Raw genomic sequence first — 27,065 nt, forward strand, 5'->3', positions numbered from 1 at the left:
CCCTTCTCTCTTCTTTCCCCTTCTTTTTTTAGGTATTTTATATATATTATGTATATATTTTTTAATGCCATTAGTTATATATTTCTTATGTATATATTCTTAAATACTATTATATACATATATATATTTTAAATACCATATTGTGTATATATTATTATTACAAATTATTACTATTGCTAGTATTATTATAACTATTATTATATTAGTGTATATTTTATGTACATATGTATATATATATTTTTGCACATATCATTATTTTATATTATTGTTGTAAATTTTTTATGTACGTTTCCTAATATTTTCTTTTATTGTAGATATTATTATTATTACATACTTTTATTATATGCACATATATATGTATTTTTACGTACATATTATTATTTTATATTATTATTACTAAATATATCATTTTTCCTATTTTATTATTAGTACATGATTTGTTTTTATTTTGTAAATATCATTATTATTGTTATTCTAATATTCTAGTATTCCATGTTAATATTTTCTATTAATGATATTATTTTTTTGCGTCTTTTATCTATTTTTAATTTCTCACTTTAGGAATATTTTTTCTAATGTTTTAATTTATTTCAAAAATAAGGCAATGTACCGATTTAATATTAAGCCATCGATTTCATCGCTATGTTGGGTGAAATTCGTCGGCTTGTGTTAAAAAACGGGACACCCTTTCTAAAAAAAAAACCGAAAACTAAAAATTCTCATTTTTCAATCGGATCACGATTAAATATTATATTGAACTCGTATTTTTGAAAATCAAGTCAACAAATCTTTATGAGATACCAATTTTGGGCGTCGCGAGGGTGCTAATACCTTCCTCGCGCGTAACTGACTCCCGAACCCCAATTTTTCTCTAAACTTTCACGTAGACCTAAATTTGGCCTTCTTTTTGTTTTAAAATAATTTTATTAGGTGTCCGATCACACCTATAAAAAAGGATCGGTGACGACTCCCTTTGCTAATAAAATCAAAAGTTGGTTTTCAAATGTTTAATAAATCGCCACAATTAGCGACCAAGCAAAACTAAAATTTTTTTTACGTCGCTACAGCTGGCGACTCGCTACAGATAGTAATGAGATGCTAATAAAATTTAAATATAGTAAGTAAATAGACTCAAAAAGAAATAAAATAATAGTCATAATAATAGAAATAATAGTAATAATAAAATAATAACGATAATAATAAATCGAATAATATTAATAATAATAATAATAGCAATAATAATAATATAAGTATATATGAAAAATAATAATAATGATAACTAAGATAATAGTAAAACAGCAGAATAATTAAGAAAGGGATTTAATTGAATTTAAAACAGAAAATTTAGGGCACAAATCGAAAATAATAAAAAAACCAGGCCCAAAACAAAGCACATCGAAAGGTAAGGACTGAATGGGACAATATCCCTTCTTGTACATGTACGCGTGGCTATCGGGTGGACCAAAATGGGGTAGAATCAAGATTAAAGGGATAAATTAAAAAATAAAAGAATGGATTAAAAAACATTTAAAAACGTGGAGGGGCTTAGCGCGTAAATAGACTATGTGGTCTAAAACACGCGAATCTCCCTATACTCGGGTCGGGTCACACGGGTCAGGGGCCAAAACGGCGTCGTTTTGAGCCCCTGAACCCACACATCAAACGACGTCGTTTGCTTCTTCACAAAAACCCCTAAAATTTCTTCTATTGCTTCATTTTCAGCCGACTTTAAGAAAGTTTCAGGAACTTTCTTCTCTCTACCAGGGTTTCAAACCCTTTCTAGTGCCACTGTCGGTCCTGCCCTCCTCCACCGTTGACGGCGGTCATGGCAACAACAGACGGCTTTCCAGGTGAGCTCCTTCCCCTCCTCTTTTATTTATTTCAAGCCCCTTTTTTTTATTTAAAACGTGTTTTGTAAAATAAATAGAGTAAAAACAAATAGAAAAACCGAAAATTCCAAACCCAAAAAATAAGAGCAAAAACCTTTTGAACTTCTTTTCTTTCTTCGGATTTCTGCCAAAAATCGTTTGATACAACCTTTTTGTATTATTTCTTCTTTGATTGCTGGTGTTTGTGTGTAAATACAATTTTTTTGTATCCCCAAAATTCCCCTTCTCAAATACAATCGGCCCCCATTTCGTTCGATTTCCTTTTCGACTTTATAGCCGATTACAAAAGAAATATTTTTTTGATCGCTGCTATTGCCTGCTGCTTCTGCTCTGTTTTGCTTCTCTTTTGCGTGCTTTTTGCTCTCTGTTTGTTTTGCAGGTGATGGTATGATGGGACGGAGGCAGTGCAAGTGGAGGCAAGTGGCTCTAGGGTTTGCTGCTTCTTTTTTTTCTGCTGGTGGTCTTTGGGGTTAGTTTTGGGCTTTGGTATATTGGGCTGATTTAGGCCCGGTCAAATTTGGACCGGTACACTTTTATTTTAGCCATCCAACCAGTAAATCTCTAACATCAGTTAATTAGTACATGTCACATCATGTTCACACTTTTATTTTGGTCACTCAAAAAATATCTTTTTTTTTTAATATTGATCAGGGTAAAAAAAATTAAAGATTAAAATAAAAAAGTAGAAACTAAAATAATTATTTAAATTTGTCAAATTGTACTTGTTTACCTCACCGAAAATTCTAATTTTTTTTCAATATTAAAATTTTAAATTTTAGAACTTCAAAATCAATTAAATAAGTTATTAAAATTTTTGTATGATAGTATCAACCAATTTGTTACTATAATATTAAAATTAATTAATTTAGTCACCTTTTGAATATTAAAATTTTATTTTATGTTTCCAAATTAAAATAAACTCAAATAAATCATCTTTAATAATTGTATATAGAACCCAAATTTCTTTTCATTATATGATCTTAAATCTTTCATACTAAGCTAAAAGCAAAGCAAAATCCTTATAATTAATTTTATCTTCCATGTCAAACAAAATTTAAAATTTTTTCATCATTTCTTTACCCAAACGAAGAATAAGCAATTAATTAAATTAATCAAAATAAATTTAAGTTTTACAGAAAATTATTAAATGTGAGTTATCGAGTTGATTTCATTAAAAATAATAGGGAAACATAAAATAAAATTTTAAAATTTAGGAGATTAATTTAATTAATTTCAATATTTTAAAGTAAAAAATCGATTAACATTATCAAGGGATAAAAAATTTTCAATAATTTATTTAATTGATTTTTATGTTTTGAAATTTAAATTTTTAATATTGAAAATGTTAGAATTTTCAGCAATGTGATAAACAAGTACAATTTGACAATTTTTGATGCATGATTTTAGTTTAATACAATGATTGAATGGCTAAAATTAAAGCGCCTTAAAAGTTGAGTGATGAAATTGCATAGATTTTATTTTGAGAGACAAAAATGAAAGCGCTCTAAAAGTTGGGTGACCAACTACAATAAGTAGTTTACCCCGAAAAATAAACTACAAAAATATTAACTAAACTATACACTTGGTTTTATTATCGTCACTTAACTATTACAATCATTCAACTTTTCAAAATTAAATATTTTAATGACGCTCCCTTAGTTGTTATTATCTATTTAGGCTTTCTTATTATTATAGTAACAAGTTTAACACTCCAATATTTGTATATTTTATCTATTTAATCCTCAATCTAAAAAGTTTAAGAAATTTAATCTTTAATGTTTACAAAATTTATTATTTTAATTGACGTTCCAAAAGCTTAATCACAACAACATGAATTCGCAAGTTGGAGCTAATATTTAGTTCGCACATGGAACTCTCATATTTGAGATACTTTTTTTTGTAAGTAACTCAGCATGAGGGAACTAGTATTTAGGTCAGAGCTGGCATTTTTTAGAGGTTTTTTTTCTTTTTGGTAGCTAATATTTAGCTTGCAAGATGGAGCTAGCCATCCCTATTGAGAAATTGATGAAAGGCTTCCTATGGGATGAATTGTTGGCCATTGAAGCTACGGCCAATGGTCTTGCCAAAAATGCCAATATATAATACCTTGGAATGAATTATTTGATGCCAATTTTAGATGAATGAGTAAAAGAAATTGACCTAGTTCAAATCTAAAACTCACCGTAAATCCAGGAGTGATCTCAATTTTGGGGTGCGTTCATTGGGAGGAGCCATGACTAATTTTTAGAGATCAGAGTTAGTCCAAACTCATTGCACCAATAGTTTGGAAGAGAGCCATAAGACCAAATGGTGTTAGAAGTATGGTGGAAGAAAGGGAGAAGCTGCTCTCCTCTGGGAGAAGAAGATAGAAGAAGTGTAAGAAGATTCTCTATTTTTGTGGCCTTTCAAGGGCATGTACAGGGTATAGGGGACCTTTTGGTGGGCTCACACCATGATACCCTGCGATGTATAGGCTGGCTATAAGAAATGGGGGATGTGATAGATGGGACTTAAAAGATGTTTAACAATATAATTCAATCTAATAAATATTTATGTATAACAATTAAAAAAGTTAAATTTTGATATTGGTCCTTATATTTTGTGAAAGTTGTAGATTTAGTCCCTATATTTTAATGTGGTCATTTTTAGTTCCTATACTTTTTAAATTTTAAAATTACAATTCTCACCAAACAATAACTATTAAATTCATTCAGGTAATTTTTGTTATTTCCATAATTTGATACGAAAAAACATACTATCATATGTGTAATATCATGTCATGTCACCTTGTGATTTTCATATTTACTTAAAATACAGTTAATGGATTTGTACCTGTCATTTTACATCAAGGTTGAAACTTTAAAATTCGAAAATTATAGGGACTTAGAATGATCTAATTGTAGAACATGTAGTAAATCTACAACTATATGCATAGTACAAGAGTAGTAATTAAATTTAACCAAACAAATTTATTTATTTGTTACTGTTTGGGTTAGGACTAAAATTTCAATTTTTGAAAAGCATGGGACAAAAGTTTACCAATTCAAAAAGTACAAGGACTAAAATTGATCAAATCAAAGTACATGGACTAAATCCACTACTTTCACAATGTATAAGGACTAATAGAAAAATTTAACCATTAAAAAGTGTATAAAAATTATTTGAGTTAATTGCACCATACATCCCCAAACTGTGGCCTTCATTCTAAATTGGTCCTCAAATTTTAAAACATCCTAATTATATCTCTAACCTATCAAGGTTATATTGATAATGTCATTTTATTATGAAAATCATTAATATAATCGTTAAATGATATGTCAAACTTTATGGCATAATTTAAAATGAAAAGTTAAAAAAATAAATATTATAAAATTAGATGATGTAAAAATTTTGATTTTTAAAATTTTCAAAACTTATACAAAAACTTTATCATTCACTTTTTTGTTTTATTTTAAATTTTAATTTTAAAATTATTTATATATTATTTAATAAATTTAATAATTTAATAGTTTAAAAATGTAATTTGAATTGTTTGAATGGGATTTAAAATGAGAGTAATAATTTTGACCTAAATTATTTACTCTTTAATTTAATGCCTTCGGTGGATGAAAGAAACAACTGCCCCAGCCGAAATATCATACATTAAAGGATAATCGATACCCTGCCAACCTGTACTTTTTGTCAGCTTTTCCCTGTGAACTGTTCCTTTGTTGGTTAGCTTTTTCTTTTCGTCTTTCTAGAACAGACTAAATTATTTTCGGTAAACCAATGTTTTAATGCAATAATTATATATATATCTATTTCTGTAATAACTGTTGATTGACATTTTCTGTACTACATGGTGTTGATACTTAAAAAGAAGACAAAATCAACTATGGGATTCACCCCACATTTTCAAAAGATAATTCTGACAACTACTGTCAGTCAAAACCAAATGCCCATGGCTTCTTTCCCTTTTGGTCTTCTTAGATTCGCCCCCACCACTCGAAACAGCTTTAACGTTCCCAGTCTTTTTAAGGTTGTGCCTATATTCCACAGCAATCTTCTCGAACACTTCCACTTCAAACATGTTCAACTTCAGCTTTGGGTTCATGTTGTCCCTTACAAATGCAAAACCCAGTTGGTCCCTAGGGTTAAAACCTTCCAACTCATTGAACAAAAGGCAAGAGAAAAGGTTGCTTCCCAATCCATGTTTTCTCAATATTAATGCACTATCTGGCACATCTGCAAGCCCAAAACCAATCAAATTTAAGACAAAAATATTATGTTATAATATATGAATAAGACTGGGTTTTACGTGTGCATGTAAAAAGCCACACACATTAACACTATTGAAAATCTCTCATATCTGAAATGGTATTTGATAAGGAAGCATGTAACATGTTTATTTTGATTGATTAAGACGTTTTTTTGTATCTTTTCTTTTTGTGTGACCACCCCGTTGGGTATCTTGTCCTTTTGTGTGACCACCCTGTTGGGGCTTTCTATCATATTCCTATATGTGTAGTAGCTAGTCGCCAAGTTAGAACTTATGTTAAAAATCATATAAGTATATGAAGAGAGGTTAGTATATGTTGTTGAAACTACCCTTCCCAACTTCCTTTTTGGTTAAATTCTATAAAAACTCCATTTATTACTATTTCATCATTTCTAGTGCTACTTTTTAAATGCGTATCTTCAGTCCTCAAGTCAACTGTTTTCTATTAATTCTATCCGTAAGCGTAAAACATACGATACTATGACATATATATATATAGTTATTCACCTTCCTCAGTTGTAGCCAAAATCCCCAAGAAAAAGCTCAAGGGAAATGCTAATGATAACATGTATCTTTCTTAGGTTATAATAACGTTATTCATGTATTATCTCAGCTAAAGCCACTAAGATTATGAATTGAGTTACAAGGAACGTCACAGCTACGCAAAGGAGTCATGATTTGCATCTTGAAGGTACCAAATTGTCAAAATGAACCATAGTGCTAATTAATGTTCATTTCTAATGATCAGAAACCTAAAGCACATTAAAAAAAACACACTTGTATAACAATTCATGCATTTCATTCGGTTGGGACAAATTAAAATAATGGATTTGGTGGGTTATTAAAACCAAACCTAATAAAACAATTATTCCTTTGTTCATACAGCTCAGCTTGTATAATAAAAAGCTAGATTGACCAATTAAGTTTAGTGTGAGGATGAGAATCTAATTAGCAAAATTTTGTCTCTTCGTAAAGCAAATCATCAAGAAATAATTAAATTTAGTTTGAAAGAAAGATAAAGCGAATTTATTTACCTGTGCTGTAAGGTAGCTTATCTGTAGTCCATGGCAGCAATCCATTTTACAGTAAGTCTCCATTTGCTGTGTCAAGCCATCGATATCCGACCATTTCTTCCACCGTGCCGTGGCCATCGCTTCTTCCATTGTATGAACATAGTATGGATGCTTCGATATCGCCATATCCGCGTCCTTCGATACAACGAGAGAATGTATCAGCAGCAACGGATCGACCATTAGTTGAAGCTTCGCGTCGATCCAAATGCTGAATTTCGAGTTTGGGAAAAGTCTATGAACTAAGTACTTTGGTATCACGCCGTTCATTGCCGGATTTTCGTAGAGTTTCTCGGAGAAAACTTTAACGATTCTCCAAACACCGACTTTATAATCGGGCGAGTTTTGTGGGATTAATTTATGTTCGTAGAGTCCTTGAAGGGTTATATCATCCATGAACATGAAGAAACATGTGTCGACTAGGGTTTGGGATCCGAGGCCTACTGGTTGCCGGATTTTGTCATGATTGTTGAAGATTGCAGATACTACAACAACTACATTGCAGCTTTCCATGGCGATTCGATCTGAATTTACACCATAAACAAACAAGTTACAAGAGAAATCAACCATAACAATGGATATTAACAGAACATGGTTAGATCATAATTATAGCATTATTTTCAAGAATAATTTAGATTAAAATAAGAAACAAACCAGAATCACTAACAGGAAACTCCTTTAAAAATCCACAAGGGACTTTAATTTCATCATTGGAATAATTAAAGTAAGAAAATCTCTTCTGGGTTTCAAAATTTCCTCCAAAAGTATCGGCTTTCCCATGTAAATACCTCAGAGCCGGCAAAAATGCTGAAGAATTCTTACATAAATTATGGATCTCCCCCACCACCATTCCATAATCTGATCACAAAACAAAAAAACCCTTTAGCCCAAAATCACTAAAAAAATCATGAAAACCGAAGCATTAAACAAAAAAGAAATCAAAGGAAATACCAGAGAAAAAAACAGGGGAGGAACAAGAATGGCGGTGAGTGGTGATGGCATACTTGTGTTCTCCATAGGAAGAAGGGTAATAAAAGAGAGGGGATTGAATAGGGTCGGAAGGGGACGATCGGAAGAGGCAAGTGGTGGGGGAGACGGAGCGGTAAAAAGCAAGGAAGAGAGTGGTGAAGAGGTACAAAACAGAAATACAGAGAAGTTTTGATTGGAAGAACAGAGGAGTTCTCGTGGCCGTTACCTTCCCCATAAAAGCGCTTCACTATTATTTGTTTTCATTTAGTGTGTGTGTGAGCCTTCCTTCTATAACGTTTTCCCATATTGATGTTGTCATCATCCCTCATCTTTCATTTATCCTTTCTTCTTTTGCTTTTTCAACTATTTTCTTAAAAAATTCTCCTTACTTGCTATTTATAATACAGATACATCCATCAAGAAGTTTTAACTAAATTTTATCATAAATCGAAATATCAATATGGACAACAACATTGAACTAGTTAATTTAAAAACCAGTATCAGGTAGTTGAACTAGTTAATTTAAAAACCAGTATCAGGTAGTTGAATGACGAATTAATGACTTAATCGATTCGATTATTGGTCCGGTTCATGGGTAGGGCTATTTTTCTACGCTTGAAGACTCGTTCAAAATTTGGGAGGGTTTGGGTAAAAATATTATGCCCGAAAAATGGGCTTAAGTAAAAAATTAAGCCCGTTTAAAATATGAGTCGGGCTTGGGCTTGAACATTCAAGGCTCGAGCCCAGCCCGGCCTGACCAATTTTTAAGTTTATAATACTTTATATTATACTATTTTTGTATATTATGTAATTTAGAACACATTAAAAAAATAAACTTATACTAAATATATAATACTACTCTAATGTAAACATTAAAATAATATGAAGATGACTATATAAAAAATTTCAATAAATAAAAAATGTATAAAATTATTAAATATTAAAATAATATTGTAAACGGGCCAATTTGCCCGGTCCACGTCAGAACCAAAATACAAAATAAAGAAACAAAAAACCAATAATTAATTAAATGTCCTTTTACAGTCCAAAGCCCAAAATTAATTCAAGACCCTAAAACCCAAATAACCCCAAATTAAACCCCAAAATTACATCAGCCCAAATAGCCCAAAAATTTTAGAACAGGCAGAACTCTAGGGTTCTCTCCTTTGCGCCACAGCCAAGCCTCCAGCACCGTACACTCCGTACCATCCAGCAACCACGCCCGCGCCAGCACAGCCCCGTACTCGCGCCAACGCATGCTCCGTACTTGCAAACAAATGGGGCAAACACAGCAGCAAATACAAATAAAGAACAAAAATTGTATTCTTTTTTTTATTTTATTTTTTGAACATTCAGCTATAAAGACTAGGATTTTCGATTGTAAATGGGTTCCTTTTTATGAACACACGCACATTTACAAACACAGAGACAATCGCAATCAATCGAAAAACAGAGAAGGTGATTTTCCTTTTCTTTTTAATCCTCTGTTCTTTTTACTTATTTCAATCGATTTCTTTATCATTTTACACCAAAAAAAGGTCAAAAAAAAGCAAGAGAAAAGGAACGAAACTTACCTGCGTTTGATGCCTTCGAATCCTCACTTGTTTCGCCGCGATCGAAACCAAGTGGCGATTCGGGGTTTGTGAGCAGGACACACGAGTCTTTCGGTCCGATGAAGCCTTGATTGACTCTTGAATGAGTCGAAAGGAGAGGCAGGAGAACAGACCTTCGAAGGGCTGTTAAACGGCGAAGGGTTGGGGGCACCCTAGTTTTTTTTTTCTTTCTTGCTTTTTGAAAATGGCTGCACACCCTTTTAGGGTTTATTTCGGTGACCATAAGGGCCCTTCAGACGTCACCGTTTTAGGCTAAATTAATGGCCTCAAAACGACTGCGTTCAAGGCTACAGCCCGATGACCCGACCCGCACACGCTCAAGATCCCCGTGTCTAGTTGCTGATGGGATATTTTCAACAGAGGTCCCTCCTCTTTTGCGCTGCATCTCAATTAGCTATTTTGTATTTCTTTTGTTTTTTTAATTCGTCCTGTAATTTGCGCTTATTTGCAATTAGATCCGAGCCTTTGCATATTGCCAGTTTTAGTCCCTTTGCATTTGCACGCATGGCATATTGGTCCCTGTCGTCATTATTTTTTTATTTCCTAATTTTCCCCTTGTTTTAATTTAATTTTAATTAAATCCTTTTAGTTTATAACTTTTATTCTTAATTACTTATTTGTACAATTGTTTTGAAGATTTTTTTTTATGTTAATATTTCGTATTTCTTTTATTTTCTATATATATATTTGTACATGCATAATTTTGTTTTGTTTTATAAAGTCATCATTTTAAATTTCTTTTTTTTTGCGTTAAGCTATTTTAATATCCTTTTATAACTTTTTGTTTAAATATTAATATATATGTATACTTTGTATTAAAGTTAATTTTATTTTATATGTACATATTATTAACCTTATACTATTTTACGTACATGATTTCTTTTAAATTTATTCTTGTATTTTTGTTATATAATCCTACATGATGTGTCTTTTAAATCATTATTATCATAAGTGTGTATATATTTATTAATGACTGTATTTCATCTAGATATATATTTCTAAATCTATACGTTTTATACATATAGTTTTCTTATATATATAAGCACATTCTTAAAGCTATTATATAATTTATTATAAAATTAACTTAACCTTGTATGTATTTCTATGTTTTTACAAATAATTGTTTTTAAAGTTATTTATGTATATATGTTCTGTAAATCTATTGTGTATATTACCTAGGATTATATTTTATCATGCATTCTTGCTATTTTTTTATATACTACATATGTTATTTAAATTTTATTTTATTGTGTGTATTTTAGCCAATATTTTTAACACTTTATACATTATGTATTTTTTAAAAAAATATTCATTCTATAACACATTTTTTAATGATTGCATGTGTATATTAAGCTTGTCTTTACAAATGTTTTCTAATTTATCAATCCATCAATTCATATAGTGTGTATCATGTACTTATCATTGTTTTAAAATAGTTTTATACCATGTTGCTTCTTTGGTTTGCATTTTGTTTTGTACATCTAGTAGTAACCATTTTATATTATGACATGTATGTTGTCGTTGCATATTATTTATTCATTGCTTTATATTGTCATGTTAATTATTCTCTATGCATGATCGAAATTGAATTATATTTTCAAGTTAGTTATACTTAGTTGTTTAAGTGCTTGTTAGTTGACTAAATAAATTGCATTATCTTCATTCTTCCATTGTCATACTTTTATGCGTACATATATTATCCCATATCATTGTTTTCCACTTAGTTTACGAAATGTGGTTTTATAAAATCCAAATTTTTATGACTTGTTTCGTCTTATTTCGAGTCGAATTAATGCGATTTAAGTTAATTTTATAATCAGTCATGTTTTCTAAAAATCCTTTAAAACGAAGGCGATGTTCGATATTTAGAAATTCGCGGAATCGTGCCCTAACGTGCTGGGTTGCAATTTCTCGTTTGCTCAAAATAATCGAATGTCCCTTTGGAATTTCATTCATGTTTCCTAAAAACTCTTTAAAACGAAGGTAATACTCGATGTTTGGCAATTTGGGAATCGTGCCTTATCGTGCTGGGTTGCGATTTCCCGTTTGTTCAAAACAATCGAATATTCCTTTGGAATTTCACCCATGTCTTTAAAGATTCTATAAAACGAAGGTAATATTTGATGTTTGGCAATTCGGGGAATCGTGCCCTATCGTGCTGGGTTGCGATTTCCTGTTGGTTCAAAATAATCGAATATCCCCATTAGAATTTCACTCATGTTTCTTAAAAATTCTAAAAATAAGACAATGCTCGATGTTTAGAAATTCGAGGAATTGTGCCCTACTGTGCTGGGTTTCGGTTTTACGTTGGACTAAATAATCGGGCATCCTTCTGTAATTTTCAACTTATAAACTTTTGAAAGTCAAAATTTATCGTGTTTTCGAGGGTATAAAAGATTGTGTCCTATCGTGCTGGATATGATGCTATATTCCTCCAAAACGAGAAGACTTTGACGACCAACTCGGGTTATTCAAATGTTATTAAAAAGAACCACATTTCAGAAATATTTTTAATTTTAGACATAATGACAGTATTTAATCGATTTGGTACCAATTTTGGGCGTAATGAGGGTGCTCATCCCTCCTCATGCGTAACCGACTCCTAAACCCGTTTTCTCAAAAGTTCGTAGACCAAAATCATTGTTTTAGTAAACCAAAAAATATTTTATTAAAATAACCAAATTCTTAGGTGATCCGATCACACCAAAACAAAAAGATCGGTGGTGACTCCACATTTTTCGTTTTTCAAAAAGTCGATTCCCTTTTTTTTCATTAAAATTTTAAATTTGAAAAATGGTTTCGACAAATATAATACAAATATTTTTTAAAAAAATTAAAAATTAATATGGACGGGCTTAAATGGGCTTTGGGTTAATCTTTTGCAAATATGGACAAGTTTGGACAAAATTTTAAGTTCGAATTTCGAGCTAGGTCGGGCTTGAATAAGCATAAAGTATATTAGGACCAATCCAAATCTGATCCAACCCGGCTCATGAACACCTCTACATACATATACATACATAACATATAAATGTTGAGTTTAGAGAAAATTTAAAAGTGATGAAAACAAATCAACATTAAAAAAATTAAATAAAACCAAAACAAATTGAATTATATTTGTATTCATATCAAATTATACTTATTCTTTTAATTTAGTTAAGATGATAATCAACCTTTTCTGATAATAAGATAAATTAACTAATTATTGGCATTAAATTTCTTGATAAATTTTTTTGCTATCTATAAGTTATTAGTGTAATGGTGGGCTATATTATTGATTATAATATAAATTGACATTGAAAATATTTTTTATTAAAAATATTTTTTTATATATTCATAATAATTTTAAATTATTTTTTATTTATATTAAATTACACTTATTATTTATCTTCCTATTAAACAAACAATAATAAGCAAACAAATTAATTAATAATTGTGATCACCTTTCCTGATAACTTATCTCTTAGTTTTATATATCATTTATATCGGTGCTTTCATATATTATATAAGTACTTTTCTTTATTCATGCGATACACATGTTGATTGTATATATTAACTAAATAAACATTTAATTATTTCTTATTTTTTGTCATAAATTTTGTAATATCTCACTAATAATATGGTTATAAAATTAAAACATAATAATATATAAGTTTAATTTTAAAAATATAATAACTGATATTAGATTAAATTTAAATAAGCAATATTCTACAATTATTTTTAAAATATAAATATTATAATAAAAGATCGTGTGAAATTTTTTTTATATAGTTTGTAACTTAATTTTAATTGTTAATTAATGAATCAAGATTGTTAATTAATTTTAAATATTATAACCACTAAAAAAATTGTTGTAATACTATTTATATATTTAAATATCTATTTCAATTTTAATAGTTTATTTAATTTTTAAAATTAGTAATAAATGTAAAAAATGTTATAAAATAAAGAGAGACAGAGAGAATAAAGAACAAAGAAAATATGAAAGCAATAAAGAATGTACTTTATTGATCACGTGAATGATTTGCAATGCTTGATCAGAGTCTCTATTTATAAGCATAAGAAGTATAAAAGAAGTAGATATCTAATTCTAATAACTATTAGAATTTAAAGTACATCAAAACTTTATCTTGATCATGATGGACATCCACTTAATAAGATATTCATAACACTCCCCCTTGGATGTCCATTAATATGCCTTGTTAAAACCTTATTAGGAAAAACTATGTGAGATAAAAAAAAAACCCTAATGAAGGAAAAAAAATACACAATCTTCTATTATTATAAGTTACCTCGTTAAAAATTTTTACCAGGAAAACCCAATGGAACAAAACCTTGGTTAAAGGAAAAGAGTACAACTTGTTTTTAGACTCTCCCTGATGGCAACATTACATTACATTTTTGAGTTGATGCATTCCAATCTTGTGTAGTAGTCTTTCAAATGTTGAATTTGACAATGCCCTAGTAAAAAGATCTGCTAAATTATCACTGGAACGAATTTGTTCAACATTTATATTGCAACATTCTGATTTTGGGCCTAGTCAGAATAGTGGTTTTGGAACCACAAATCCGATGAGTAAAATTTATTTTTATTATATTTTTATGGTATACGATTTCACGGAATGATTTCGTGAAAATTTCGTTCGAAAATTTTGAAATTTGGGCACTCAATTTGGTCAAAAGGACTAAATTGTAAAAAGTGCAAAAGTTGAGTTCTACATGTTAGAAGTGTCTAATTGTAATGAGTTTTTATATTAAAGGTCCTTAAATGGTAATCATACCATTTTAAAGTTTGTGGACAAAAATGGACATGGTATGATAGGCTTTTAAAAGTTTTTCATTAAGGGCATTTTAGTAAATTGGTAATTAAATGAATTAAAAATGCCAAAATAAGCCAAATTTGTTCATCTTCTTCCTCATGGCCGAATTTTTCATGAAAAACACCATGGATAGGATTTTCAAGCTTTCCAAGCTCATTTTAAGTGATCCCGAGTCCCGTTTTTAATGTTCTTTACATTTTTGAAGTCTCGATAATATGTTCTAGCTATTTCTACCATTATTTTGAGCTAGGGTTTGTGTTTAAAAATTTACCCATGAATGATATGCATGTATTTTGATGTTTAATGGTAGAATATGAAGCTTGAAATTGTGTTAAACAACTTTTTCTAAGTGATTTTACGTGAAAACGAGTAAAACGGCATAATCGGTAAAAATACCTAATGTTCATAAGTATATGTTAGAGTGAGAATTTGATGTTGCCATAGAAGGGAAAAATTATCAGCATGTCATAAAACATAAGAAAATAGGATGAAGTTTAATTTCCGAACTTTGGGGCAAAAGTGCAAATATATAAAAGTTTAGGGGACAAAATGAAAATTTGTAAAAATAAGATTTTTGGATCCGTATGAATAATGTGAATAATTATTAGGCTAAATGTGATATTATAGATGAAGGAAATCGAGATTCAGGCTTAAATCGGAAAAATACAAGGTTATTGACTAAAAATGGTAAATTGTCGTTTCTGGATCAAGGTAAGTTCATGTGTGAATAATAATGCAATACCATGCATGAATTGTAATTCTCTATTGATATGGCATAAATTTTATGATTTAATATGTTTAAGAGAAGTTGATGGATGGTATGTATGATATGGAAAAATGTAATGTTTGTTGTGTCATGTGAAATTGAATGGCAAATTATTGTTACATGAATTGAGTGTTAAATTGCTATTACTTGGGTTGTATGAATTGCTACACGGTTGTACCTGATGAGATTTCGACAAGTTTGTTCGTAAATAATTTATCGATTCTTTTTATTTTATTATATTTTGTTATCATATGAAATGTGGCTGCCTATAAAATGACTATATGTTGTAAATTGCAAATTGAAAAAGGACTATGAATAAATTTGTAACATGTTGGAAAGTGGGGAATTTCCCGATTGAGCCTTCGGAATAGAAACGATACGAATGATCTATTGTGAGGTCACGTGTGTAGTACTAAGTGTAGGCTACTACGTGTACCGGATAATTGGTCGCATGTGTAGTACTAAGTGCAGGCTACTATGCGTACCCAATAACTTCGATCACGTGTGTAGTACTAAGTGCAAGCTACTACGTGTACCAGATAATTGGTTGCATGTGTAGTACTAAGTGCAGGCTACTATGCTACCAGATAGGTTTGGCTAAAAGTGTGAAAATATGTGCAGGCAACTGAGTATCAGTTATTATTCTGAAGTGTTCAACGGGAAAATCGATTAAGTAAAAATACATGTGAACATGATTATATGATGAATAAGTGCAGGTATATGTTTATGAAAATTATGAGCAATGTGCTCGATATTTGAGTGAACTTCGATAAGACAAAATGGATTAAGTGAAATTATGTAAGAGTGAATTTTAGTAGTAAAACAATGTTGGACAGCAGCAGTTTCATGAGTTTGAAAATTCACCAAAAATTGTGTAAGTTGAATTAAATTTCAAAAAAATTATGGAATTAAATATTAATTAGTCTATTTTCATATAAAAGAAATAGGGGGAGAAAAGAGTCCTACATTATGTGATATTCTAATTTTTGTGAGACAGTGTCAGAATGAATTCAAGATTCTCTGTTCTAACTTGGAATAATTGTTAAAAATTGTACAAAAATAATTATGAGTTATAATTTATATGAATAGAATCAAATGAGTCTAATTTCAGGAGGAATGGACAAGAACATCATCCGAGTCGTGAAATATGAGATAAATACTTTTTAGTGAAGAGAGGTCAGAACTGTTGAATAGCAAAATAGGGGAAAATTTAATGAATAAAAAATACTAATTGGCTAAACCAAAAATTCTGGAAATTTTATGGGAGAAAGGTATATGAGTTTAGTTTCAAGGAAAATTAACGAAACTAAATTTGGAGTTTTGTAGCTTCAGATATGAATGATTTAGTAACTATAACTCGATAAAACAACTTAACCTGAACATGTGTAATTGTACAATTATAGTGTTTTATCTTGAAAAGCATGTTAGTAATTGCTTATTAATTTCATATGAACTTACTAAGCGTAAAGCTTACCCATCCTCTCCATTTCTTTAGTATTGGCAGGTCGGCTCGGGGTTGGAGATCGTCAGAGGTAAAATCACACTATCAAACTATCATTTTTGGGAGAATTAATTCAAATATTAGAAATATCAAGTGAGTGGCATGTATAGGAAGTTGGTTTGTGATATGTATTATTATTATGACTTTGACCATACGTATCAGTCTGCATTGAGTTATCGTATATGATCATGAGATGTGGTCCTTATCCATTATGGTTTATAAGTTTAATTAATCATGCCATGTCCTATGTTTTGATGTGATGATATAGTTAGCTTTGTTTGTTATGCATGATTGGTAATACATCAGGTAAGTTAAATGCAGGCCAGTGGATCATGAATTAAATGGAAATGAGTAATGTTGCCTTGAATATGGATGTTTAATAGACAAATTGGTAACTACGTTATGATGGTATAAAATGAGAATAAGATTTAGCATGTCTAGTTCTAGTTAATGTAAGAATGTATATTATATACAGGATGGTAAGCAAATATGTTTAAAGTGAATGACATGTTATTGCATGATTATGCATGTGTTCGAAAAGTTTTGAATTAAATGAAATTTTATGGCCCAGTTTTCGTCTATGTGTATGGTTAAGTCTGGTAATGCCTTGTACTCTATTCCGGCCTTGGATACGGGTAAGGGGTGTTACATATATCACCTATTTTCTCAAGATAATGAGTGAATAATAATTTTGGTGAAATATGTTTCGTTCTATCACCTTTGATTTAATCACCTTCAATTGAGCTATACATGCTATATTATATATCTTCATATAAGATAGTTGACATTTTTTCCTATAAAGGTAAATCACATATCTTGTGGATATGTTGGGTCAATAACCTTAGCCAAACACACTCTCGACTTGTCTCATGCATTGCAAATATTTTTGCATGATTAAAGAAGCAGCAAGTAATATTTGCTTTGTTGAACGCCATGATATGACGGTACCCCCATATATAAATATCCTGTTTGAGATCGACCTTTATGTGGATCTAATAAGTATCCAGCATCAGCATAGCCAACTAATAGGGATTTTGAATCATTTGAATAAAATAATCCCATATCAATGGTCCCTCTAAAATATCTAAATACATTTTTAATTTCATTCCAATGTCTACATGTTGGAGAAGAACGAAATCTTGCTAACAAGTTTACAACGAAAGCTATATCAGGTTGTGTGTTGTTTGCAAGATACATCAATGCCCCTATGGCACCTAGATATGGTACTTCAAGACCAAGAAACTTTATCATTCTTGCAAGAATGAAATTGATCTTTATTCACATCTAACGATCGTACAACCATGGAGCACTTAATGGGTGTGCTTTATCCATGTAAAATTTCTTTAATATCTTTTCCATTTAAGTTGATTAATAAACACGAATTTCATTTTTTAAATACTCGATTTGTAATCCAAGATAAAACTTTATTTTTTCCAAGATCTTTCATCTTAAATTCTTTCTTTAAATAATTTTTTGTATTTTGAAGCTCTTCAGGAGTTCCAATAATATTTAGATAATCAACATAAATAACAATTATTACAAAATTTGATCCAAACCTTTTTATAAAGATATATGGACAAATTGGATCATTTTTGTAACATTCTTTTAACAAGTATTTATTAAGATGATTGTACCACATACGTCTAAATTGTTTTATTCCATATAAACTTTTCTTTAATCTGATCGAACAATTTTCTCAAGAAACTTTATATCTTTTCGGGATTTTAATTCCTTTACGAAATTTCATATAAATTTCACTATCAAATGTACCATATAAATAGGATGTAACAACATTCATTAGATGCATGTCTAGTTTTTCACGTACTGCTAGACTAATAAGATATCTAAACATGATTGCATCCACCACAGGAGAATATGTCTCTTCATAATCAATGTTGTGCCTTTGCGAAAACCCTTATGCTACAAGACGAGTTTTATATCTTACGACTTCGTCAATTTCATTTTGTTTTTACACAAATACCTATTTATATCCTACCGGCTTTACACCTTTAGGTGTTTGGATTACAGGTCCAAAAACTTCACGTATAGAAAGTGAATTCAATTCTGCTTGAATTGTATATTTCCATTTTGACCAATCTTTTCTATTTTTTACATTCCTTAATAGATTTAGGCTCAAGATCCTCATTTTCTTTTGTTATTTCAATAGCAACATTATAAGCAAAATTGTTTTCGACAACTACATTTTTATTTTTGTTCCATCTTTTTCTCGTATTGACATAACTTATCGAGATCTCTTTATTTTAATCATTTCCATTTTCACTTTTAGGTACCTGAATCTCTTCTTGAGTTTTATAATTAGTTGTGTCATGAGTCTCTTCAGGAACCCTTGCCTCCACTATATGACCATCTTAAATGTTTGTTCCCTTTTTTTTTACGAGGATTTTTATCTTTGGAACCGACCGGTCTTCCACGCTTCATGCATGAATTACTTTCTTTTGCATTAACAGTTTGCCCTATTAGGACATCAATTCGTATTAGAGCATTTTCAGCTGATATGTGAGATTTAATAAATCTAGCAGTTGATTTGTAAAATGAATTATCTATTGAACTTCTGGTTCACATTGCTTTGTACGAGGATCTTAGACATTGATAATTCATTTTAAGTACTTTATTAATCCAGCTTTTTATTTTCTCCCCTTAATGTTGGGAAAATTGACAACTCTTGTCATAAATAAATATTGAATTAATAGCTCAAAAATATTATAAGGAGAGTCATATAAATATAGATTCCCAATATCGTATGATGACCCATCTTTGTGCGTTATGGTGGAGCAATTGGAACATATACCACACATCCAAAAGTTGTAAGATGGGAAATATTTGGCTCTTGACCAAAAATCAATTGTAATGATAGGTATTTATAATTTATTGGCTTGATGCGTACAACATGTAAATCAATACAATCTTATACTGAAATTGAAAGTTTTTTTTTCTCATAAGTAATTATTTAACTATTAGTTAAAGGCATTTGATAAACAATTCAGTTAAATCATTTTGTGTGTGAACATGAGCTACAGGATGTTCAACTTTTATCCCAATTGACATGCAATAATCATTGAAAACTTGGGATGTAAACTCACCAACATTAGCAAGATGAATTGTTTTAGTTGCATAATCTGAAATTAATCATTTAAACAAGCAATCTCACAAATGACAGGTTGTGAGTTGATAACGCATATGATTATTTTGTAGATGCATCTACCAAAATCATATAATATCAAAATCATCCACATGGTGGATGAAATGACCCATATTCATTTCAGAAATGCAATACATTAAATCTCAACTTTAGCTAGTGAGTTTCTAAGAACCAATTTTTATTGAGAACAAGCAACAAATGAGAATTCTTTAAATTAAAGAATCTCCTGGTTCTTTAATGGATGTCCATATGAATTCTCAATTAATTTTTACATCATATACGATCCAGGATGGTCTAGCTGGTCATGCCAAGTAGTAAACACATTTGTATTAGTAAACTTCTAGTTTACTTTAACATGTATTTCAATTGTACTAAATTGTAACAAATTGATAATTTTATTATCATTCTTTTTAATTTGTATCCACATATAAGTACTATTGTGACATTTACTACTGGAAATGTCTAAATCAACGTGCAGTCTATAATGCCATTAAGTCAATAAATATAATTTTCAAATAATTATATGCAGTATTCGCTTCAAGGAATATGCCAAAATCTTCAAATACCCAAAAATCTATTAATAGCAAACTTTGAGAGTGGTTCTTATTTTCCAAATGTACAACAGGTGCATAACCAATGACTTTTCATACATAAGTTTTCTCTCTTGCAAGTTCTCATCAGTAATATTTTACTACATAATTTTAATTGAGAACTTATCCGGAATACCGTAGAGTTATACTCACAGTTTTTAAAAAAACTTGCAACTTTAGGTGCATCCAACCATAATAAGATTTAGATAGAATTATTATATTCTATTGCTCATAAATATATCTTTCACAGTCAAATATTTTGTTTTCAACCCTTTAATAGAGATGATGACAAAACAATATCACAAAGATTATAAAATAAATATAAATTAATAACCCAATTCCCGTTTTCATTCATACGAAATATAATATTTTCCTCATTCACAATCTCAATATGAGATCCATTACAAATAACTTTTAAAAGTAATATATTAACCATCACAAATTTTGTGCTTTTTAGATAGTGATATATTAGCTCTTCAAATAACTATTAGAATTTAAAGCACATCAAAACTTTATCTTCATCATGATGGACATCCACTTAATAAGATAGTCATAACAAAAAAAAACTTTTTAAAACGGTTATAAAATTTATAGTGGCTTATTATGTAAAATTGTAAGTTGAATTATTGAATATAAACAAATTGGAAGGACTTATTATGAAAATATAACTTGCAGAACTCTATTAAAAATTATATAAAAAAGTTGAAGGGGTTTATGTTGCAATTTTCTCCTCCAAAATGCTTACTTTCTTTTCTTGTCACATGTCAAAATTTTATAATGCGAACAAATTAAAAACTTAAAGATCTTAATAATATATATACTAGTATTTTTACCTATGCAATACACAGAATTACCTTACGTAAAAATTGATAGAATAACTTTTTAAGTTGAAATTATGATAATATAGTCGTATCATTACAATAAGAACCAATTAGTACATTTTGAAACAATGCACAAATGAATGAAATATAACAAAATTTAAGTAAAACAATAAAACCAACAATCAAATTGAATTTAAGATTTTTATTAAGTAAAATAATTATATTTAAAAATTAAAAAGTTATATTTTCTATTAGTCCCTATACTTTACAAAAGTTCTGGGTTTAATCTCTGTTCTTTAATTTGATTATTTTTAATCTTTATACTTTTCAAAATTTAAATTTTAATCCTCACCAAATAATAACAATTAAATCTATTAATTTAAGTTTTGTTATTTCCAAGATCTAATGTGCTAAACATATTATCATATATATAATGCCATATCAACTTGTTATTTTCACATATTAATCACTAAAAATCTAGTTAATATATTAACGATCGCCATTTGCGAGAAGTTTGAAATTTAAAAAATCTCAACTTAAAATAATGCGATTGAAATATATAAACTAAATCTATAACCATACGTATGGTGCACAATTAGTAATTGAATCTAATCAAACAGATTTAACCACTATTGTTTAAGTCAGTGCTAAAATTTCAAAATTTCAAAATTACAATGACTGAAGTTGACCAATTCGAAAAGTATAGGTGCTAAAATTGAAAAAAATAAAATATAAAGACTACAATTCACAACTTTTATAAAGTACAGGGACTAATAGTAAAATTTTACCAAAACAATATGGGTGGACCATGTATAGGCCAGGCCCAACCCAGTAATACTTCTACTTAGGAGCACAGTTTCATGCTATGCTCTTGAACTTGTGTTTGAGTGTTAAAATGTAAATATGTCTAACATAGATATATTCAAATTTTCTTAAAATTTTCATATGTTTAAGGTTTAGGTATCAGTACTCAATTATTTTATGAATTGTGCAAAGTTAGAGGCCATAGAATATATAACACTGTTTTTTTAACATTAATTTCATTATAAATTCTTATCATATCTGTTCTTTTTAATATAACGATTAGAACTAACCATAGCATTATGAGAGGATAATGCGCTTCAACGTAGTCAAACCTACGTCCTTCTACATTGGTAACAATGCCGATGCCAATCAAACTTACTCAATAAATATATAACAAAGTTTGATCTTATAGCACTATGTTTCATCGAATAATTCACTTTCCCACATCTACTAAACAGAAAATGCTTGAAACCCCCCACTCTTCCAACAATTGTGAGAAAACAGAGGGTCAAATTTATACCAATGAATGGCAGTATTGCTTATTCAATATTTATTGATGCAATTCTTGTTACTTCAACATCTGGGCTACAAAATGAATTTGGGTAAGGAAATTAAACCCATTTAAAGACCCCTACTAAAAAGGCTTTGAAAGGCATCTGTTCACCATTACTTGATAAGAAATAATGGATATGCATTGTTGAATAAGAGTTGTTCAATTACTTTTTCAAAATCATATTTTCCTACACTAATAACAATGTTAATGTCAAATGAAATATCTATTTTTTTTTTACACAATACTTTGAACTATTCATAGCCTCTCCTAACCCATAAATAGGAGGATAATGCGTTGCAGCATACTCAAACACACATCCTCTTGCATTGCTAATAATGCTCATACCAATTAAACTAAAACTCAATCGACAACACTTTATATATTAATTGTGCGGATCTTTGATTAATTTGATATCTAGGGTTTTTACCTTTCCCAAACAAACATTACTTTTATCATTTCTCAATGGGTTTTAATCCAAAAAATAACAATGGTAATAAATGGTTAATAATAACACGTAATTTATAGCAAAAAATTGTAACACATTAGCTTTTTAGAGCTTAGTAAATGTCGATGTATTTCTTATGATGGATAGGTTTATATTTGAGGTAGCCGGATTTGGTTTGGAGACTCGAGGTTTTTGAATGTGAGTTAGGGAGTATTGGAGCTTGTGTTTCTGGATATTTAAGTCAGGTGAAAAGGAGTAAGGAAATGAGATATAGCTTAAATTGGTAGTAAAGTTGAGCGTAGATAGCTTAAACTGACAGTAAAATCGAGAGTGTAGAGAATAAGAAAGGGAGTTGTGTCTCGGTATATACATTAAGTTAGAAACTATGATTAGTTAGTCAACTATTTAGGTTAAAGTCAGTACAGGAATGTTTCTCAAAAAAAAATTTGGGATGCAAATATTTCTAAACAAACTGTTTTTTAATAGAAAAAATGTCTCTCTCAATTTAAAAATTAGCTTAAAAAAATTAAAAATTTTAATTTCTCCAACAAAATATTTTTAAAAAACATTTCTAAATTAGGCTTTAATGTGCTTACAACATAAAGATTGTTCATTAGTCAGTTAATTGATCCTAATAGCTATTTATCACCCAATATAACAAATTCTTTAGTCAAGAACGATCTAAGCTAAATGTTTATACTTCATATACTTGAGTTTTAACTTACTTCCATATAATTTTGCTATGGTATATATAATGTAAGAAAATGCATTAAAATTGATAAATAAATAAATCATTCTCTATAAATAATTTAAATAATTCAAAAACTCTCGAATCTTTAAATTAAAAGATGAAACACGCTTAAATAAATTTGAATCTTGTCCTTCTAATAATTATAACCACAATAATATGAACTAGAGATAGGGGCAAGCAGTAGCCTTAACCTCCTCATAAAGATAAAATTACCTTATAATTCCTTCAAAATTTAAAATTTTAAAAATTAATATAATTAATAAATTTGCATTTTCACATTTCAAAAAATTTATTATTATTTATTAATCCTTGAATTCTAAAGCAATTTTCTAATTTTAGCCATGTTGAATTCACAATACATAAATAAAGCTTAACCAACATCTATGATTATCTCATAGTCTGTTCATTATGTTTTTAGGTCCCTAGGTAAAATAATAAATTAGAGCCCCTTTTAAAAAAAATTATAAAATGTAACATGATAAAATAAAAACATATATTAGTAAAGCCCTTTTCTTTTTTTTTTCCTGCCTGAAATGAAACATCAAAAAAACTTAAAAAGGCTGAAGATTTTTTTTTCCACGTTAAAAATTGAAATTTTTATTTTTGAGTTCCTTTCAACCCTAAACCCTGGATGATTGCATTCCCAAACTACCGCTAAAGCCGGGCCTATTATTTTACTCCTAAAATTCTCTTAAAACATCAAAATTATATAGATGTTTATAATGTAATAATTTTGATCTCCATTCTAACATAAAAGAATTTTCGGGAGAATAAATGACCATGAAGATATTCGTGACTGGTTTGAAAAAGATTAGGTGTTTTTTATATGGGGCCATTTTGTTTTTCATTTTCTTTCAACTATACTGTAAAACTATATGAATGCATGAACTGACCAGACCTTATCTCCATCTCCCACTCTCATATTTTTCCTGGGTGTGGCCCTTTTGTTTTTGCAGATAGCGCCGTGCAACTGCAAAACACGAACCACGCAGTGTCCTTGGGTATCCTACGTGTCGACAGTCAACACCAACACCTCCGAAGAGAAAACCACGTGTGGATCGTTCCATCCCTGGTCCCTTTTTACATGAATGTTCGCATCCCACCATTTTAATCCAACTTTGACAACTACTTTAACTAAAGCAAATCAAGAAAGTAACATGTCAATAGTTTCTTCTTCATTCATTCATTCATTCCTACCTTTTCTTTTACTTTTACGAATCAAATACTGACGACGTTTCATGGTCAACCCCACTCCCCATTTGATTCTATTATTTCACAAATGCTACTTGCTGCTCACGGGAGAAAGTCAATAATTGTATGGTGAGGATTCGAGATAAATTAATTATAAAAAAATATTTTTTTTATAAACTACACCATTAGTCACTAAATTATAGGTATGTTTTTGTTTTGGTCACTGAACTATTCAATTTCTTTTTTTAAATTATTGGGCTATCAAGTTTTTATTTTAAATTTTTGCCAGTGAGTTCTAAGCGACGATCCAACGACCGGTATAATGGATCAATATCCATCAATGAGAAGAAAATCATACTTTAGATCCTAGTTGATTTGACGGTTAGTGTTGAAGATTGGAGAAAAAAATTATTTAAATTTTGTTTCGTAAATTCGTGATGTTCAAAATCGTTTTATGAAAAAAAATGAACTATAGAAAAGAAGGAGAAAGAGATTTTTTTATTAGTACAAGCAATATGAACAGAGGAAGCCATATAGTATTGATTTTAACATTCTAATGATTTAAATAAAAACTTTTAAATAATTCAGTGAGCAAAATTATAACTTTTTAATTAAATGAACAAAACAAAAATTTATCCATAACTTAGTCACTCATTAATAATTTATCTAAAATTTTTATTTTTGAGAAGAGTATCTAAATAAAAAGTCCAAAATGGATTATATTGATTTATTAGTATTGGAGAGCCAGAGCCAGGGCCAAGGCTACAGCTACCCCATATTACATCTATTTTGCCTAGGAAAGGAATCTAGTCCAGCTAATTAATGGACTAGATATATATATATAGCTAGCTTACTATATATATAGTTTATTCTCAATTCTTACTTTTATTTCAACTATTTAAGGTTACAGAATCTTGTTTGGGGGGGGGGGGGAGGTTAATGTATAGAATTGGGAAAGATTGAAGGACATAATTGGGAGAGTGATAGAATGGGGTTGGGACCTAAAATAGTGACGGAATAGAATAATTAGCGACGACGACAAAAGGGAAAGCATCTCATCGTCGTTAAAAAGGCAAGTAAGAGTGTAGGAGGAGTACATTTTTGGCAGCTGTGCGAGGCCAACCTGTATGCCAATATCATATGTAAGCTAAGGTAACGGGAAACCAGGCCAGCCAGCGAGAGAGATAGCTGCGTGTCCTATGGCCGATAATGTGATTAGCGAAAGAAATGCTGCCACTTGTAATCAGTACAGGGACTCTCCCTATCCGTTCACGTCTCAACCGCACACGACTGGGGGGGGGGAATGAATTCTGACCTTAATTTTATGGCACGTGGGCTTTGTTATAGTAGAAAATTTTAACGGTTTTATGTTGGGTTATAAAAAGATACTAGTGTTATTAGTGGCGAATTTTGAGATTAAACTTTTTAAAATTTTTTATGAGAGTTATTATTATTCGCCCCTATATATTAAATTTAGTGATAATTGAGTTTAATATTTTTAAGTTAAATTTATAAAGAAAAAATAAGAGTCGAGATAATTTTTATTTTATTTTAAAATGATACGAACTCAATTCTAAATTTAGTTAGGTTAAATATGATGACTAAATAATAAAGAATTTCATATGTTAAAGGGCCCGGAAATGGAATCACAAAAAGAGAAGGGTAGCTGAGCAATTGACAGGCATGCAGGGTGGCCAACGTGAGCGACATTGATTTCCATGATTTTTTTTTCTATTACAATTATTGGAAAAAGAAAAAAGAACTGAGAAAAGGGCAGTGGAATGTCATGTCATTGAATTATGGACTGTGTATCTCATTGCTTTCATATAAACGCCGTCAATTATCGATTGGTCCACTAAAAGAA

At 29.8% G+C, this 27,065-nt stretch overlaps 1 protein-coding gene, 1 long non-coding RNA gene and 1 pseudogene across 2 annotated transcripts; 1 reads left to right on the top strand and 2 right to left on the bottom strand.

Annotated features, from left to right (window-relative positions):
- The first annotated feature begins 1,343 nt into the window (after positions 1-1,343).
- On the top strand, positions 1,344-2,472 carry LOC107935888 (uncharacterized). The gene is made up of 2 exons (XR_001694298.2): positions 1,344-1,850; positions 2,269-2,472. It is a non-coding gene; the product is annotated as an uncharacterized lncRNA (long non-coding RNA).
- A 3,182-nt stretch (positions 2,473-5,654) lies between these two features.
- Positions 5,655-8,675, bottom strand: LOC107935895 (probable hexosyltransferase MUCI70; annotated as a pseudogene).
- A 421-nt stretch (positions 8,676-9,096) lies between these two features.
- LOC107935881 (uncharacterized) lies at positions 9,097-10,037 on the bottom strand. Its single transcript, XM_016868510.2, has 2 exons — positions 9,761-10,037; positions 9,097-9,452 (listed from the first exon to the last, which is right to left on the bottom strand). Exons 1-2 carry the CDS (start codon positions 10,020-10,022, stop codon positions 9,298-9,300), a joined length of 417 nt encoding a protein of 138 aa, XP_016723999.1. The 5' UTR covers positions 10,023-10,037; the 3' UTR covers positions 9,097-9,297.
- Positions 10,038-27,065: the final 17,028 nt, after the last annotated feature.

The sequence above is a fragment of the Gossypium hirsutum genome, chromosome A10 (genome assembly GCF_007990345.1).
Source record: "Gossypium hirsutum isolate 1008001.06 chromosome A10, Gossypium_hirsutum_v2.1, whole genome shotgun sequence".
NCBI lineage: Eukaryota > Viridiplantae > Streptophyta > Magnoliopsida > Malvales > Malvaceae > Gossypium > Gossypium hirsutum.